Source organism: Microtus ochrogaster, unplaced genomic scaffold (genome assembly GCF_000317375.1).
Source record: "Microtus ochrogaster isolate Prairie Vole_2 unplaced genomic scaffold, MicOch1.0 UNK8, whole genome shotgun sequence".
Taxonomy (NCBI): domain Eukaryota; kingdom Metazoa; phylum Chordata; class Mammalia; order Rodentia; family Cricetidae; genus Microtus; species Microtus ochrogaster.
Window position 1 is genome coordinate 458,617 of NW_004949106.1, and position 16,217 is coordinate 474,833.

Genomic DNA, 16,217 nt, shown 5'->3' on the forward strand with positions numbered 1-16,217 from the left:
GAAGAAGAAGAAGAAAAGCAGGAGAACCTTGAGCATCTTGAGGAACTTTTGGTGCTGGCCATCAAGGCGTGGTCATTGCTGGTTGTGGAGGTCTTACTGGTTTCTTCATGGTGACAGCAAAGAACCTGGCTTCCCTTTGAAAACTGGGTCAAGCTGTCCCTTCTGAAGCATGAGACAGACCCGGTTGAGTCCTGTGCTGAGGTTGATGGGAATCCCCAGCAGCCACTATAAGGATTGCTTATCAGCCAGGATTAAGCGTAGGGCAGAAACTACCCAGGTAGTCATGGAAGAAACAGGGCTGTAAACCGATTGAAACTGCCTGTGTGGTTTGAAAGGAAATGACGCCCATAGACACAGGAAGTGATATTATTGGAAGTGCAGCCTTGTTGAAGGAAGTGTGTCATTGAGGGACAGGCTTTAAGGTTTCAGAAGCTTAAGCCAGCCCCTGTGGCTCTCTCTCTTCCTGCTGCCTGTGGATCCAGCTATAGAACTCTCAGCTAACTCTTCAGCGCAGTGTCTGCCTGAACACAGTCACGCTTCTTGCCATGAGGACAATGGACTAAACCTCTGAACTATGAACCCAATGAAATGTTTTTCTTTATGAGAGTTGCCATGGTCATGGTGTCTCTTCACAGCAATAAAACCCTAACTAAGACAGTGCCTTCCAGCACAATGTCTTCATGAGTTTGGGGCCAACATGAGTAGCCCCAAACTTATATGTCTCTGCCTTACTTCCGCCCTCCAAAACTCATGCAAGGCTAACTGGCAGAGCACACTTTTCATTCAATCCCCGAGCTGCAATATTACCTGGGAAATGTAGTTTTTAGCCTTCTAGCTTCTACTGCAAATGTTACCTGGGAAGTGTAGCTCTTGGCCTCCTAGCGTCTACTGTACAGGAAGGTGGGGTGTCCCACAACCACACCTACACTTTCCTTTATTCAAACTTTCGATCTGGGATCAACAGAACTGATAACATCTGCCAGCATTCTTTCTGATGGGTTATTACCAAACACTGATTGGGCAAGAGAACAATGTGAATTATTACCACATGGGGTTCTTTTTTTTTTTTTTTTGCTTTCCTTTTCTTTTTCCCCACCCAGCGGTGGATGTACTGTGGGCTGTATGATTCAGAACTGAGGTTTGGAGAAGGAAGGCAAGAACAGTCAGAGCCTAGTGAATGCTGAGATCCTATTTCGAGCTTAGAGGGCAGAAAACTGTTCCCACTGAGGAAGCCTCCTGGGGAAGGGGCTTATGTAGAAACAAACGCTGTTAGAGCTGGGAGGTACCTTAGAAACCATCAGTTAGGCATTTTCCAAAGTATGCTCCAAAAGAAAGGTTTAGACCCATGCAACATATTGCTAAGAAACCAAGAATGTTCAGTGATCAGTCAAGTTTGGGAAAAAGGCATAGCTCTGCGTCTCTAAGGAGGCAATGCTGCTCCATCAGGACTCTGCTTAACTCTAGTAGTTCCCAAATACATTCTCCCTCAAACCCTTCTCCTATTGCAGGCTGTCCATAATCTTCTCGGGCAGTGGTGTACCATGGGACATATGCTAAGAGAATTGGATACCAAACCAACTTTCTTTTGTTCACAGGACGAGGCTGAGGTCCAAAGGAGTGAAATTATTTATTCATGATCACTAAAGTCATAGCCGGTAGATTGGGTCGTGAGACCGAAGACTGTGGGCATTGTCTTCAGGGGGTCTTTCTTTTTCCCTCACACAGACTCACTAGAAGGCACCATCTTTATGGCTACAGCTGCTAAGAGTTAAGCCCTCAAGGGAAACCATGCTCAGACCCATATCCTCCAACACAGAAAGGCCCCTGCCTGACCCAGGGCTCAATAGAGAAAATGAGTTATCTGTTATTGCAACATGAATTATCCTCAACCTAGTGTGTTAAAACAAAAAAGCTTACTTATCTTTCACAAATTTGGGGTAGGAATTTAGGAGCGACAGAAAAGTGGGATTCTGGTACAGTTATCACTAGGTTCTAGTCACAATATAAGGGAGGAGTTTGGTAATCTAAAGGCCTAGCCCCGAACTAGCCTCTTGGAGACCGAAGCAGGAAGACCATGAGTTCCAGACCAGCCAGAGTGACGCAGACCAAACCAAACTAACAACAAAACATCTACAAAATGTCCTCCTATTCACACTGTAACTTGATCCCTACCTGTGCTATGGAACTGAAGAGCAGCCAGAACATCAGAGGTGTTTGGACTTTACTCCCCGCCGGGGTGGGCTAATTTCTGAGGCGATGAAGGGTATTCTCAAGCTCCTGAGTGTGTGTCAGTATCTTAGGAGTAAGTTTTTAGGATTCAAGGGTATTAACTTGCATCCCGTTGACTTTTCCTTCATCCTAAACTCCCCCTTACCCCCACCAGGCAGATGCTGACACAGTGTTCTGGGATTCCCCAGACTCCAGAACAATGGATCAAAAGAAGTCTCTGTTCTTTTCAGATCACTCAGTCTCACATATTCTGTTATGGAAACCATGGTAGTTTGAATGTAATTGGCCTGTTTTTTTTCAGTTCTGCTTTGGTCCATTATTTCTTCACTACGCTCTCTTCTCCCTGCGTTTTGGAATGGTAATGTGTATCCTATGCCATTATGTGTTGGAAGTATGCGTTTTTGCATTATGATATTATTACAAGCGTATGGGGGCCAGGAGTGGAATATGGCAGTTTGAATATAATTGACTCTCATAGTCTCAGAAGGAGTAGCACAGTTCAGAGGTGTGGCTTTAATGGAGTGGGTATGGTCTTGTTGGAGGAAGTGTGTCACTGTGGGAGTGGGCTTTGAGGTCTCCTATGCTCAGATACTGCCAAGTATCTCAGTCGATTTCCTGCAAGATGTAGGACTCTTGGCTACTCCTCCAACATGTCTGCTTGCATGCCAACATGTTCTCTGCCATGGTAATAACAGACTGAACCTCTGAAACTGTAAGTGAGCCCCTTCGATGAAATGCTTTCTTTATGAGTTACTGTGGTCATGGTGGCTCTTCACAGAAACAAACAAACAACCCCCCCAATAACAACAACCCCCCCAAAACACAACAAAACACACGCACATAAAACCCCACACAAAACACAACAACAACAACAACAACAACAACAACAACAACAACAACAACAGCCTCTAACTAAGACAGCACCAGACAGAGGCTAAGACCAGACTCTGTTTCCAAAGCCATATACCTTACTTCTGTCCATATCAGTATAAGGCATGAGCCACTATATCCTTTTGAGGCGAGATATGTCAAGTAATTTGTAGACGTGCGTTAAAACCACTGCACCAGGAAAGGTCACAGGCTGCAATTAGACAACAAAACAAAACAGCAAGAGTAAAACAAACAAACAAGCCAAGCGGAAAACTAACTCACTTTGCGCTGGAAAACCCCGTTTAGGGCAAGGCTGAATGCTAATTGAGAACTCTGAAAGGATTAGGAATTGAAGTCTGCATGGAACCTGAGGTTCCAACTTGAATTCTTGGCGCAGGCGTCTTTGGATATCTCTCAGTGTGAAACCAGTGGGGAGAGAACTCTGCAGAGGAAATACGTGCTGCTGGCGGCGGGACGAGGAGAATATTGGAGGGTTTGTATCAGGGATAAGCAATCCAGAGAGCGTAACCAGTGTTTGACTTAGACGCTTCCAAGCCAGCTTTTCCTCTCCTAAACCTTTGAATTCTGGGAGTGTCGCCATATAACCCAACATGAGCGGGAGAGCCAAATTACAGCTCTGGTCTTGACATCTTTCCCCCTTCTTCTTTTAAAGGTTATATTCATCTCTCTCTGCTGCCTGAAAGCAAAACTATCATGATCTAATTGCCTAAGAATTTATTCCCAAATGCTTGTTGACAGAGCCTTACAGTTTCGGGAAGATCAGACATATCATATTTCCTCTTAAGATTTTTTTTTTTTAAATATTAAAAAAACCCAACTGTGTTCCCCCAAGAACTTTCCTGTGTGGCACCTGGGATATTCAGTCAATCAACACGCGTTTCTTGGACGCAGGATAAAGAGAGGAGGTTTCCCTGGGACTCATATATTAGTGAGCCAAACTGAAAACAGATGCAGAAAAATCCGAAATCACAAAGATGGGACTGAGAGAGAGGAAAGCCGTGAGGTTGCATCTAGGTGGTTGTACGGAGACAGGTGAAATTACTCAGGGAAATGTCCTAGAAAAGATGAACTTTAGAGCTTGTCTAAATATTTGGGGGGGGGGGGCTGACTCAGGAAAGCGCCTGGAGAGAAAAGACCAGAAACTGAACATTTGGGACATCAAGGGATGATGGAGGGGTCACTGGAGGGCAGGCAGGAATGTGTGGGAGATGGGACATTGCATCTGGGATGTAGTCAATAGTGGATCTCTTGCCTCGTGTGTGGGAGGCCCTGGATTCCATTCCTAGCACCAAAAGGAAAATAAGTAAGTAAAATAAAATTTAAAAGATGGGTCTGAGCATCTGAGCAAAGCCGGGTTTTCAGAGTCTCTTGTGGTAGAGCAAGTCTTTTGCAAAGGGGAAAGGGCTTTCAATATACTCTTTGTCAGATCTAAAGATCAAAACCCCTCAGATCCACAAACAACTCGGAATAACAATAAAAAATACCCTTCAGGGGCTGGAGAGATGGTTCCGCAGTTAAGAACACCGACTGCTCTTCCAGAGGACCAGGGTTCAACTCTCAGCACACACGTATTGCTCACAACCATCTGCAACTCCAGTTCCAGAGGATTTGACTCCCTCTTTTGGCCTCTGAGGGCATGCATGCACCTGGTGTACAGACACGGATGCAGGCAAAATCTGAAACCCATAAAATAAAACCAATACAGCCTCAAAAAACGTGCTTCAATTAATGGAATCTCTTAGAAAGGTAGACCTGTTCTTTGGATCATTGTAGGAGGATGTGAGTTTAAGATATTTCCTCATTGGGGGCTGGAGAGATGGCTCAGCGGTTAAGAGCATTGCCTGCTCTTCCAAAGGTCCTGAGTTCAATTCCCAGCAACCACATGGTGGCTCACAACCATCTATAATGAGATCTGGTGCCCTCTTCTGGCATACAAACATGCATAGAAGGAATGTTGTATACATAATAAAAAAAAAAAGATATTTCCTCATGCCGGATGGTGGTGGTGCACAACTTTAATCCCAGTACTTGGGAGGCAGAGGCAGGCGGATCTCTGTGACTTTGAGGCCAGCCTGGTCTACAGAGAGAGTTCCAGAACAGCCAGGACTACACAGAGAAACCCTGTCTAGAAAAACCAAGAGGAAAAAAAAATAGATATTTTTTTCACCTTTTGAAGCACCATCTAGTTATCTTTAAGACTGAAGGTCAACCAAGCACGCTGAGGAAGAGATGGAGAGAGACTGCCTAGCTGATTCATTCAGCAAGAGCACAACGGATGCTTTTGAATTTGAGAAGCAAGCGGATTGAGTGTGTTGTCCTTAGGACTAGGAGAAGATGCAGGCAAGTCCCCATTTACTTAGCCTAAGTTTTATTTTTCCTTCTAGCTCTGAAATTGGGGTTTGCTGGGACTCAAACTCGGTACCCTGTGCGTGCCAATCAAACACGCTACCCCGAGTCCATTCCAGTCCCTGAACTCTTTTTCAGCGAACAGTTGCTGTGACACCGCTTCTTGTGTCAGGAAACCTGATGGGAGCTGGGGATACTGAAGCATCTGACGCATCATAACTCCTGTGGCCACAGCCAACATAATGCTTCAACATTTCTGCCTCGAGCTGGGCGGTGGTGGCGCACACCTTTAATCCCAGCACTCGGGAGGCAGAGGCAGGCGGATCTCTGTGGGTTCGAGACCAGCCTGGACTACAGAGCTAGTTCCAGGACAGGCTCCAAAGCCACAGAGAAACCCTGTCTCGAAAAACCAAAAAAAACAAAACAACAACAACAACAACAAAAAACAAAAACATTTCTGTCTCTGCTGGTTGCTTTTGAATTGTCCAAAGAGAAACCATTTCTTCTGGACAAACATGAGGCAGGTGAAAGTCCCCTTTGCTTCCCTGCTGTCCCAACAACTGTCTCGCTCCTGCTCCAACAGACTCAGACCCAAGATATTTAAAAAGTCATCTCCTGGGATAACCCAAATGCTGATGGGAGTTCTCGGGTGCTGAGTTCAGAAGCAAACGCATCACACTTCCCAGAAATTCCTACAAGGGGTAGAACTTGCAGCAACGGACACAGGCTATGAGATGCAGTCAGGGGGATGGTTCTCTGCCCTCCCCCACGCCGTGTGTGTGCGTCTGTGTGTGTGTCTTGCCATTTTGGGTGAGCAACCGTGAACACAGAAAACATCACCAGGCTACACAGAGGACAAGCCAGGGCCATGGAAATCTGGCCCTGAATCCAGGACCTGCTCATTAAGATAGTTGTGACGTAATTCACCCATGCGTGCAGCTTTTAATCTCCCTCATCAAGGGGCCTGCTGGCTGCACAGCCCATGCAAGCCCATCCTGATGGTGTCTGGGGGGGTTTAACACTCATCACCCTCTGACTTATTTCTTTTTTTTTTTTTTCCTTTGCAAAATGGCTATTGCCCAGAGCCAGCGTCTCTTTTCCAAAAGGTTGCTGTGCCAAAAGAGGTTTTGGAAACTGCCCTGCTGTCTGTCAGGAGCCAGGTGACTCACAACGGTGAACACGAAGGCACATAATGAGGATGCCTGAGTGGATCACCAATTAACCACTCCACCTCGGGAGCGTGGTTGGAAAGAAGAGAAGAGGCCGTGTTTCATTTGGGCAAATACCAAAAGGGCTTTATCATCCTGATCAAGGCACCAGCATGGGCACACTAGAGTTCTCCCAAGCCATCCCTCTGCAACTCCTGTCTCCAGATATTCTGGCAAGAGGGAACTTGTTCCTTGAACATAGGGTTATTGTGTCTGGACCACAGAGGAACCTCTGTGTCAGGGAGTGGGAGAAGCTGGCTGCTTCTTGTCTTCTGCTGCCACTGGGAGCCTTTGGAAACCAAAGGTATAAAACATTCCCCTCTGAACACAAGCCTGCCCTGGAGTGTGTGTTATCTTACCTTGTCTCAGTGGAAGCACCTCCGTTCCCGTGTGCCTCGCGAGAGACTGGTGGGAGTTTTCACCATCCGTACTCAGCAAGAAGTGTCCCAGAGTGGGATCTCTGGAGTTTTCTTGAAAATAAACATACACGTGCGAACAGCATTAGCCCTAGTGCAGGTGAGGGAGGCTGAGCCTGGCTGTGCTGCTCTAAGCCCAGGTGGGCTGTTACTGGAGATGCTTGTGTGTTCTCCGGTTGCCAGGGTTCACCGAGGCACTCGGCACAGCGGGCTTATTGTCTAGGCCCTGTCTTCTGGGGGCCAGGATGAGGTGGAGATAAAGGGGCTTCCACGAGCCACACTGCACCCATGCAGAGTCTGGATGGGGGTAGCAGGGCTAGGCCAGGGGGACACTCTCCAGTCGAGCGTAGCCTGGGTACAGGATTTGGTGATTGCTTTTGCTTTTCCTCTCCGTAGACGCCTTTGTGTGGCATTGCACATGTGTGATCACAGGCTAGGACTGAGCTCTGGGACTACACAGGAATTGCAGCCCAGGCTGCACAGAGAAGCCATCTGTCCCCTTGGTCACTTGCAAAGACTCAAGGTTTATGTAAACTTACTATGAAAGGAAAATGTACGTTTCTCCTCTGTTCTCTGTCCCAGCACAGAAAAAGCCTGGTTCCCCTCTCACCAAGCAATCCTCTAGCAGACAACAATGGAGCTTCCTGTACTTCTGGCTATTGCTGCCACTGCTACTTGGAGTTACCATCAAATTCCTCAGGTTCAAGGCTTAGATCCACAAGGCTCTCCCCATTTTAACTGTGGACTGCAAGCCCCCATTTGTGGCCTGTGCTTCTAACCCACCAGTTATGAGTGGGGCTTCCATGATTCCCTCCTTGAAATTGACACTTTCTTAGACACTCACAGAAGGCCCTAGGTTTACTAATGTGTTAGAAGGGGTATAGCCCAACAGCCAGATGATGAGGTGCACAGGGCAGGGTCTGGGAGCTTCTGTACCCTCTCTGAGCATATGTGACCCCCTTAGTGTAAATTTCATCATTTTCAGAGAGGTTTCCCCATGAGCAAGAAGAAACTTCTATCTGGAAATTCCATGGGTTTTTAGGTCTGTGACAGAAACCAGGGACAAATGCTAAATATAGTTCATATCATATTACTCTTACTTTTCCTGCTTCCAAGGCAAAGGGGCAGCAGTAAGTCAGGCCTCCAGCTGGAGGGGATGCTGAGGGGCAAATGCATAATCCACTTGCAAGCATATAAATGTGCATAAAGGTACAAACACGTGTGCATACACGTGCATACTCCCAAAAGACAAACATACACACGCACAGCCACATACAAGCAGGCATGCAAGCTTATACGCATGTCACATTCCAACAAGGGCACAATGCACTGAAACATGCACTCTGTCGCAGGCTTGAATGCACCTCAGGCATGCACTGTCGTATGCTTAGACACATATAGGCATGCATCATGCACACAACACACACATGTACTGAAATGGACAGATTAGCATACATATACCGTCACACACTCTGAGATCCGTGACCATTCGTACACTCACACACACGCACACACACCCAGCATATACACTTGGGATTCCTTTTCTCAGTTATGGCTGTGTTATTCTTGTCTAATAACATCCTCCCTTTATGAGAATCTCCAGACTAGGTGTGTGTGTGTGTGTGTGTGTGTGTGTGTGTGTGCGTGTATGTGTGTGCTGTAATTTTTCTGGGGCTATTGACCTCCAGGGTGGCCCTTGGTGAAGAAGGGACAGTAGTTAAGCTTGGGCCATTTGTATCATGGATAAGGGGATAAAACTGAGAGAAAAAAAAAAAAGGCTCAACAGCGTTTGTGGAGAAAGGAGGGGAGGGGAAGAAGGGGTTTGATTGTGACTACCTCAACCCTAAACACAGAAACTGAAAACACAGAACGGAGTTATTGACTTACATACTTAATTTATGCTTCCGAGAATTCAACCTCACGTGCTCTGGGGACAGAATGAGAGGTGGAAGGAGAGACAGATGGGGGCAGGGAGAGAGCAGTTGATTTAAATAGCCTGTTTCCAAGTATCAGGAAAGAAAGGATAGGAGTCTAGCTGTTGCCTCCCTGAGGCTCTCAGTGAGAGTTGTTCCTTCTTCCTTTCACATGGCTAACTCCTTCATGTGGTGCTCCCCAGAGGAGGACATGGCCCAAAGCTCTGTGGGAGGAGGGAAGGAAGGCTCTGAGGAGCGTGGGCTGCATTTAAAAAGCAGATTAAGATTTATTATTTATTGGTTTTATTTTATGTGCATGAGTGTTTTGCCTACATGTATGCATATATGCTATGTGCGTGCCTGGTGCCTGAGGAGGCCAGGAGAGGGTTCCAGATCCCCTGGGAACTGGGGTTACAGACACTTGGGTGCTGGGAACAGGCCAGGAATCCCCTGAAAGAGCAAATACTCTTAATCCCTGAGCTGACTCTTCAGTCTCTCAGCTGCATCTCTTTGATGACTGACTGTCAGTTTCCAGGACGGCTCCTCTTGAGATTTTTAAGGTAATTCAGACTCTTGGCAACATTTGCTTCCTGCACTGCCTTGTTCTAAGCCCTGTCCCCGCTGCCCCTGCACTGTCTGGCGTTGTTGCATTTGATCTCGGTCACTCCTTGACTGCCGGTGTCTATGTGGGGCTCAGTCACAGAGGACATGGTTTGCCCTGCCTCACCCTACACAGTAGGAAGGCAGCATCTTTTCCCTCCTGGGAACAGGCCTCAAGTCCGTCCTGGCCTGGAGGGTGATTTCCCTCTGGAAGCTTTATCTACTGTCAGGTCCACAGGTTCCTGTGCCCAGGGAGGGTTCTGGCTGCAGCAGTGTTAAGTATGTCTACTGAACCCAGGCGTGTGCAACACAGGAGTTCAGGGAGCCACATCATCACGTGTGACTGCCGGAGGGAGGAAACAGGTCTCTGGTGTATATTGGTGCAGCAAACTCTCCAAACAAGTCAGATTCTTTAGGGGGACGGCCTAACATTTATTTCACCAATACAACTGGGAATACCACCATTTATTTCCCCTTTTGGTGGGGAATCTAGACAGGAGCCACAGAAAAGAATGGGGTACAGTTTCCACACACCCCAGAATGATTACCTGTTTTTTCTGTCAGTGCTCTCTCACTTGGGCCACCTGTGGGACTGTTGCAGCCTAAGGTCCTGGGGCTGTCCATGTCCCTCTGGATCTTTGAACTTTTGCATTCTTTAATTGGGAGTGGGAGAGCCGCTGGTTGGTCCTCGCTCTGGACCAGGATATCACCATCTCCTAAAGCAAAAGGGGAAACTCGTGAGTGTAAAAGCTCTGGAATCAGGAAGACCAGTTCGTGGCTTTTCTGGCTTAGTTGATAGTTGCTGGTGTTGGGGATAATGGTTTTGTTTGTTTTCATCTCTGTTTCTCCTTTCCAGACCTGCTCAGGGGAAGGGAGCTGAAGAGTGAAATTGCTCTTGGTGAGAACAGGAGCCCTTCCTCGAGGGGAGGAGTGGGGAAGTGATAGCTGTGACTCTTTCAGAGACGGGACCCAGAGATGGGGACGAGCCTGAGAGACTGCAGACTCTCTAGTCTGAAGGCTCAGGGGATTTTGATTATAGGATACAGTTTTCTTTCCTTTTGAGACAGTATCTGATTGTGCAGCCCAGTCTGGCCTTAAAGTGTGGTCTCTCTGCCTCAGTTTCCCAAATGCTGGGATCACAGGCCTATGCTACCCTACCCAGCTGGATTCAGATTTCTGATGACAAAACCAATGATCACATTCCCTTCTCAAGCTATATTGTGAACAAAGTACAGATGTATTGATTCAGGATAGACTGGATACCCGTATATAGCATGAAATATAATTGCTTTTAATAAAAACATGGCATCAGATATTAGGGGGTGAAAGCTGAGAGATCAGAGAAGCAGAGCAGCTGGCCACTAGAGAGACCTTTTACCTCTATCGAATCCTCAGACCAAAAGGGCGATCCTGTCCTCAGACTGCATCTCCAGACTGCACTGAGCTCTTGTCTCCTCCCGCCTTATATTCCTCTCTCTGCCTAAACACATCACTCCTGTCTCCACCTCCCTAGTGCTGGGATTAAAGGTGCGGCACTTTAATCCTGAATACTGGGAATAAAGGTTTGGCCACCACTGCCTGGCCTCTAGTGGCTCAGCTCTGCACTCTGATCTTCAGGCAAGCTTTATTCGTTAAAAACACAAAGTATCACTACACTCATATCCTCACTATGTCCCTTATGTAAGGTGGCATTTAGCATTTACTCATAACCTACATGAGTCCCCTTGTATACTTGTCTCTAGGTTCCTTATAATATCTGATACAATGTAAAGGCTATGCAAATAGTTGTTATATTGTACTGTTTAGGGGAGAATAGCAAAAAAATAAAAATAAAAAAGAGTGGGTGTTTAGTACAGTTGATTCCCCCCCCCCAAATACTTTTGATTTTGTAGGTGGTTGAATCTGTGGATGCAAAGTAAACATATTGATTTGGAGGGCCAACTATACCACCCTCCAGATGGTAGACAGAAGGCCACAGGACTGATTGAAAACATACTCCAGAAAGCACGTTTTAACCCTTCATCTCTGTTCTCTCTTCTCCACTGCAGTATGGACTGCTCTCGGGGGTGACAGGACCTGGGACCACAGCTGCAAAAGCTTGGTTTGTCTGTTGGAGATGATGACAGCCTTTTGTTTTCATATTTGATACATTGTTGCATTTAGGCTTAAAAGTTGGCTTCATGTGAAATCTCAAAATTTCACTGGGTGTTTATTAATTATAAAAGGAAGAAGTACTTTTCCCCTCCTTCCTTAGGCAGGGTCTCTCTACATAGCCCTGGTTGTCCTGGAACTCACTACGTAGACCATGCTTGCTGTGGGACAATGGTCTTATACCCTGTAAAGATTTGCTACTTGTATTTTAATAAAACGCGATTATCCAGTAGCTAGGCAGGAAGTAGAGGTGGGGCAATGAGAGCAGGAGAATTCTGGGAAGAGGAAAGAGTCAGTCTGCAGGCGTCACCTAGATACAGAGGAAGCAAGATGAGAACGCTTCACTGATAAAAGGTACCAAGTCACGTGGCTAACACAGATAAGAATTATGAGTTAATATAAGATGTAAGAGTTAATAAGAATTAACTGAGTAATAGGCCAACCAGTTTATAATTAATGTAGATCTCTGTGTGTTTCTTTGGGACTTGACTGCGGGAGTGGGCAGGACAGAAACCTCTGTCAACAAATGGGCGCCAATTTGTTGTAGCAGGCCACTTGTTTGTTCCTTGACTGCTTAGCCCCAAAATAACCACATAGAAACTGTATCAATTAAATCACTGCTTGGCCCATTAGCTCTAGCTTCTTATTGGCTAACTCTTACATCTTAATTTGACCCATTTCTATTAATCTCTGTATTGCCACATGGCTGTGGGTTACCAAATAAAGTTCCATCCATTGTCTATCTCTGGCAGGGCTACATGGCTTCTCACTGACTCTGCCTTATTTCTCAGCATTCAGTTTAGTCTTCCCTGTCTAGCAAAGTTCTGCCTTGCTATAGGCCAAAGCAGTTTCTTTATTCATTAACCAATAAAAGCAACACATAGACAGAAGGACCTCCCACACCATTGCTGGCCTTGAACTCACAGGGATCCGCCTACCTGCCTTTGCCACCCAAGTGGGTTTAGAAGTGTAAGCCACCATTCCTGACAGTGTTTTCACAGTGGAAAAATCTGGCAGACATGATCTTCGACCAAATACAGTTTGTGTCACTTCCTATGGAACACGCTGTCACTGATGTCATAAGAACTAACTTGGAAACCTGATGTACCCATGAGCAACTGGGTGTTCTAGCACTCGTGAGATAGAACAGGAGGATCAATAATAGAATAACAGAAGGATCAGTAGTTCAAGGTCATCCTCAGATACACAGTGAGTTTGGAGACAGCTTGGGCAATATTTCTACGTGAGATTCCATCTCAAAAAACCAAACCAAGTTTGGCAGTGGTTGGTGTACACATCTTTAATCCCAGCACTTGGGACGCAGAGGCAGGTGGATCTTTGAGTTTAAGGCTGGCTTGGTCTACAGAGCTAGTTCCAGGACAGCCAGGGCTACACAGAGAAACCCTGTTTCGATAAACCAAACCAAAAACCAAACCAACCAACTAAGCAAACAGAACACCACAAACAACAACAACAAAATCCCATACCAAGCCAAACTTAAACTCAACTATGTCAGCAACAACAACAATCCACAGGACAGGACAAAACCATGCCAAGACAATTCTTGGAGGTTAAAAGACCCTGAAGACAGGTGAGAACTAAATGCTACACATGATCAGGTTAGCTCTGTTTTACCAATGTAACCAGAAAATATTATGGAGAGCTGATTCAGCGAGTAAGTAATTTGCAAGCTAGATGCTGTTAGTTGTGTTGAAGCTCGTGTAAGAGGCTGGGGGTGAACTAACCTCCCTGAAAGATTTTCTCTCTGCGGAGGACCCTCCTGTGTCTTGTCTTGTCTCCTCTTAGAGTGAGGTTCCTGTGAGGTGCTGGAGGGAGGAAGGAACTACCTTGAGGTGAGAGTGTGTCCTGGCCACTGGCCACTGGGAGATGCACAGTTATCCCTCTGGGCCTTTCTAAGTACAGATGCTTCAGCGGAGGCCGCCATAAAGTTGTGGCTTCTTCTGGTTCTGGATCGGAGTCAGGGTGCTGAGCACCTAGAAGGCAAAGAAAAGTAAGTTGTTTCTGGCACGAGCCTTGTCTTTGTGGAGACCCATGTCTTCCTTGCTTGCATGATGGGGTTTGGGTAAATCTGTGTCCATTCTATGACTCCAGGGTTGACCATGTGATTGAGCTTGAATTATAAAAGGACTACATTATCTTAGCCACAATGATTGGTTCCAGGGAAGGGCCACAGCCCAAGCCAGACTGTCCCTCCCTCCCCTCATCTTCCCCTCCCTCCCTCCCTTCCTCTCTCCATCTTTGGGTGATGTTGAGGAGGGACACATTCCCCAAGAAATTCAACAAAATAATCTCCTGTAAAATTTCCAGAAGTTGATACTCTATAAGAAATCAGAAGTAATTTCTGTTGAAGTTTCTAGAAGCTCCTAGTCCCTTAAAATGGGGGGTTATTTTTTGTCCCAAAGTGACCAGTGAGGTCCCAGGAGCAAGAATCCCCGTTAAGCAAGGGCACAGCCAAACAGCTTAGTTAGGGGATTTCCCCTATGGCATGGGCCGGCACGGGAGTGGGGACTCTTGAGTCTCCTCCTCTGGGTGCCTACTTCAGTTAGACCTGTTCTCCTCGATCATGTTCTCACAGAGATCCTCTTAGAAAGAACAGAAGCCTTTTCCTGACAGAGACTGTCGAGATTGTATTTTATTTTATTTTTATTTTTTTTATTTTTGGTTTTTCGAGACAGGGTTTCTCTGTGGTTTTGGAGCCTGTCCTGGAACGAGATTGTATTTTAGATAATGAAATAAATTTAAAAATCAAAAGGATTAGCCGGGCGGTGGTGGCGCACGCCTTTAATCCCAGCACTTGGGAGGCAGAGACAGGTGGATCTCTGTGAGTTCGAGGCCAGCCTGGTTGACAGATGACTGGCTCCACAGCTACTGGGAAACACTGTCTTGAAAAAAATCAAAAAATGAAAATAAAAAAGGAGACTCTTTTGGGCAATTTTTTTTCTTTTTATAAAACAAAGGTCCAAATAGCCAATAATTGCTTTTAGTTTGGTTGCTAGGTAATTCAGTTAAATAAATCTAATGTTTAACCTAAAGCCTTAACTTCATCCAAGTTGTCTGATAATATCCATCTCTCTGATCTTTTTAATCAAGCTTTTTGTCCCGGGTAGTTTTATGTCATCTTGACACAAGCTAGAGTCATCTGAAAGGAAGGACCCTCAACCGAGAAGATGCCTCCATGAGATCAGGCTGTACGGTATTTTCTTAATTGGTGATCAATGGGGGAGGGCCCAGCCCATGTTGGGTGGTGCCATTGCTGGGCTACTAGTCCTGGATTCTATAACAAATCAGACTGAGCAAGCCATGAGAAGCAAGTCAGTAAGCAGCTCGTCTCCAAGGCCGCTGCAGCAGCCTTGCTTTCTCCTCAATGGAGGAAATGTGACTGGGTATGTGAGCAATAGAAACCCTTTCCTCTCCAAATTGCTTTTGGTGGTGGTGTTTTGCCATAGTAATCCCAAGTAGGACAACCCCCCCCCATTTCCATTTTTAGTTGCTTTTTTTTTTTTTTGGTATTACATAATTCTTTTGTAAGCTTCCAGAGCGTTTATACTATCTAAGGCATACATAAATAAGGAGTTATTTATGTATCTGTCTGTCTTCTTTTCCTAGTTTAGAAGCATGAAAGGCTCAGCGTATACAACTGAATCCGGTATGGATTTTCCTTTGTTTCCTCTTTTTCTGAGAACGAACTCAGCCACCACTTCTGGAAGGGTTGGACCGGCAGGGATCCCGACTTCTAACCCTTTCCGACTTGACCAAGTTCCTCAGAAGTGCAGTCAGCAGGGGACCTACCTCTCCTGCAGGCCTTTTCTTTGGGGGCCCGTGGGGCATGGAAATGAATCTCCATTGGGATAATGAAGAGCTCCATTGGAGGTTCATTGGCTTTAAAACAGCTCCTCAGGGGGTTGAAGACTCTGGGTGATTCTTCTGAAATAGGAGGTAATTTCAGAGCCTTTGGCGCCTGGAGAAAGTTTAAACACAAAAACCAAAGTGACCGGTAACAGAACTGCTGCCTGCGGAGGGGGCCAAATGATACTGTACCTGTGTTTCTCGTACAAATAGACCCTAAAAGCGCAAAGGTCATGGATGGGCTGGGAGCTGGTGCTGATTGCTCTGGTGAGTGTGTGGCGAGTGTTGCTTTGATGTCTCCAGGGAGCTCCGAGTATGTACTGCCTGCCTGACTCTTCTGAGTTTTATCCAGGCTTGTAATTCCAGCCCATGGGAAGTGGAGGCAGGAGGATCAGGAGTTCGAGATCCTACAGTCAAACAGCAAATTCAAAGCCAGCCTGGGCTGCCCCAAACTTTCCTCTCCCTACCATAAAAACCTTTAAGAGAGTAATAGTCTCTGTTGTGATGAGGGAGAACGGTGTGGGTTGAAGTGTCATGGCTGGGACTTCTGCATACTGACATTGTTAAGAGGATAAGCAAAGGGAACAAGGAGCAGA

At 46.2% G+C, this 16,217-nt stretch overlaps 1 protein-coding gene across 1 annotated transcript in view; it reads right to left on the reverse strand.

The window, feature by feature from the left end:
• Nucleotides 1-16,217, reverse strand: part of Kiaa2012 (KIAA2012 ortholog) — a 97,824-nt gene that overhangs the window by 54,708 nt on the left and 26,899 nt on the right. Inside the window, exons 8-11 of the mRNA XM_026788872.1 lie at nucleotides 15,565-15,733; nucleotides 13,602-13,748; nucleotides 10,152-10,319; nucleotides 7,034-7,144 (exon numbers count right to left, since the gene is read on the reverse strand). Of these exons, the coding sequence (XP_026644673.1) occupies nucleotides 7,034-7,144; nucleotides 10,152-10,319; nucleotides 13,602-13,748; nucleotides 15,565-15,733 (595 nt within the window). The remainder of the gene's footprint in view (nucleotides 1-7,033; nucleotides 7,145-10,151; nucleotides 10,320-13,601; nucleotides 13,749-15,564; nucleotides 15,734-16,217) is intronic.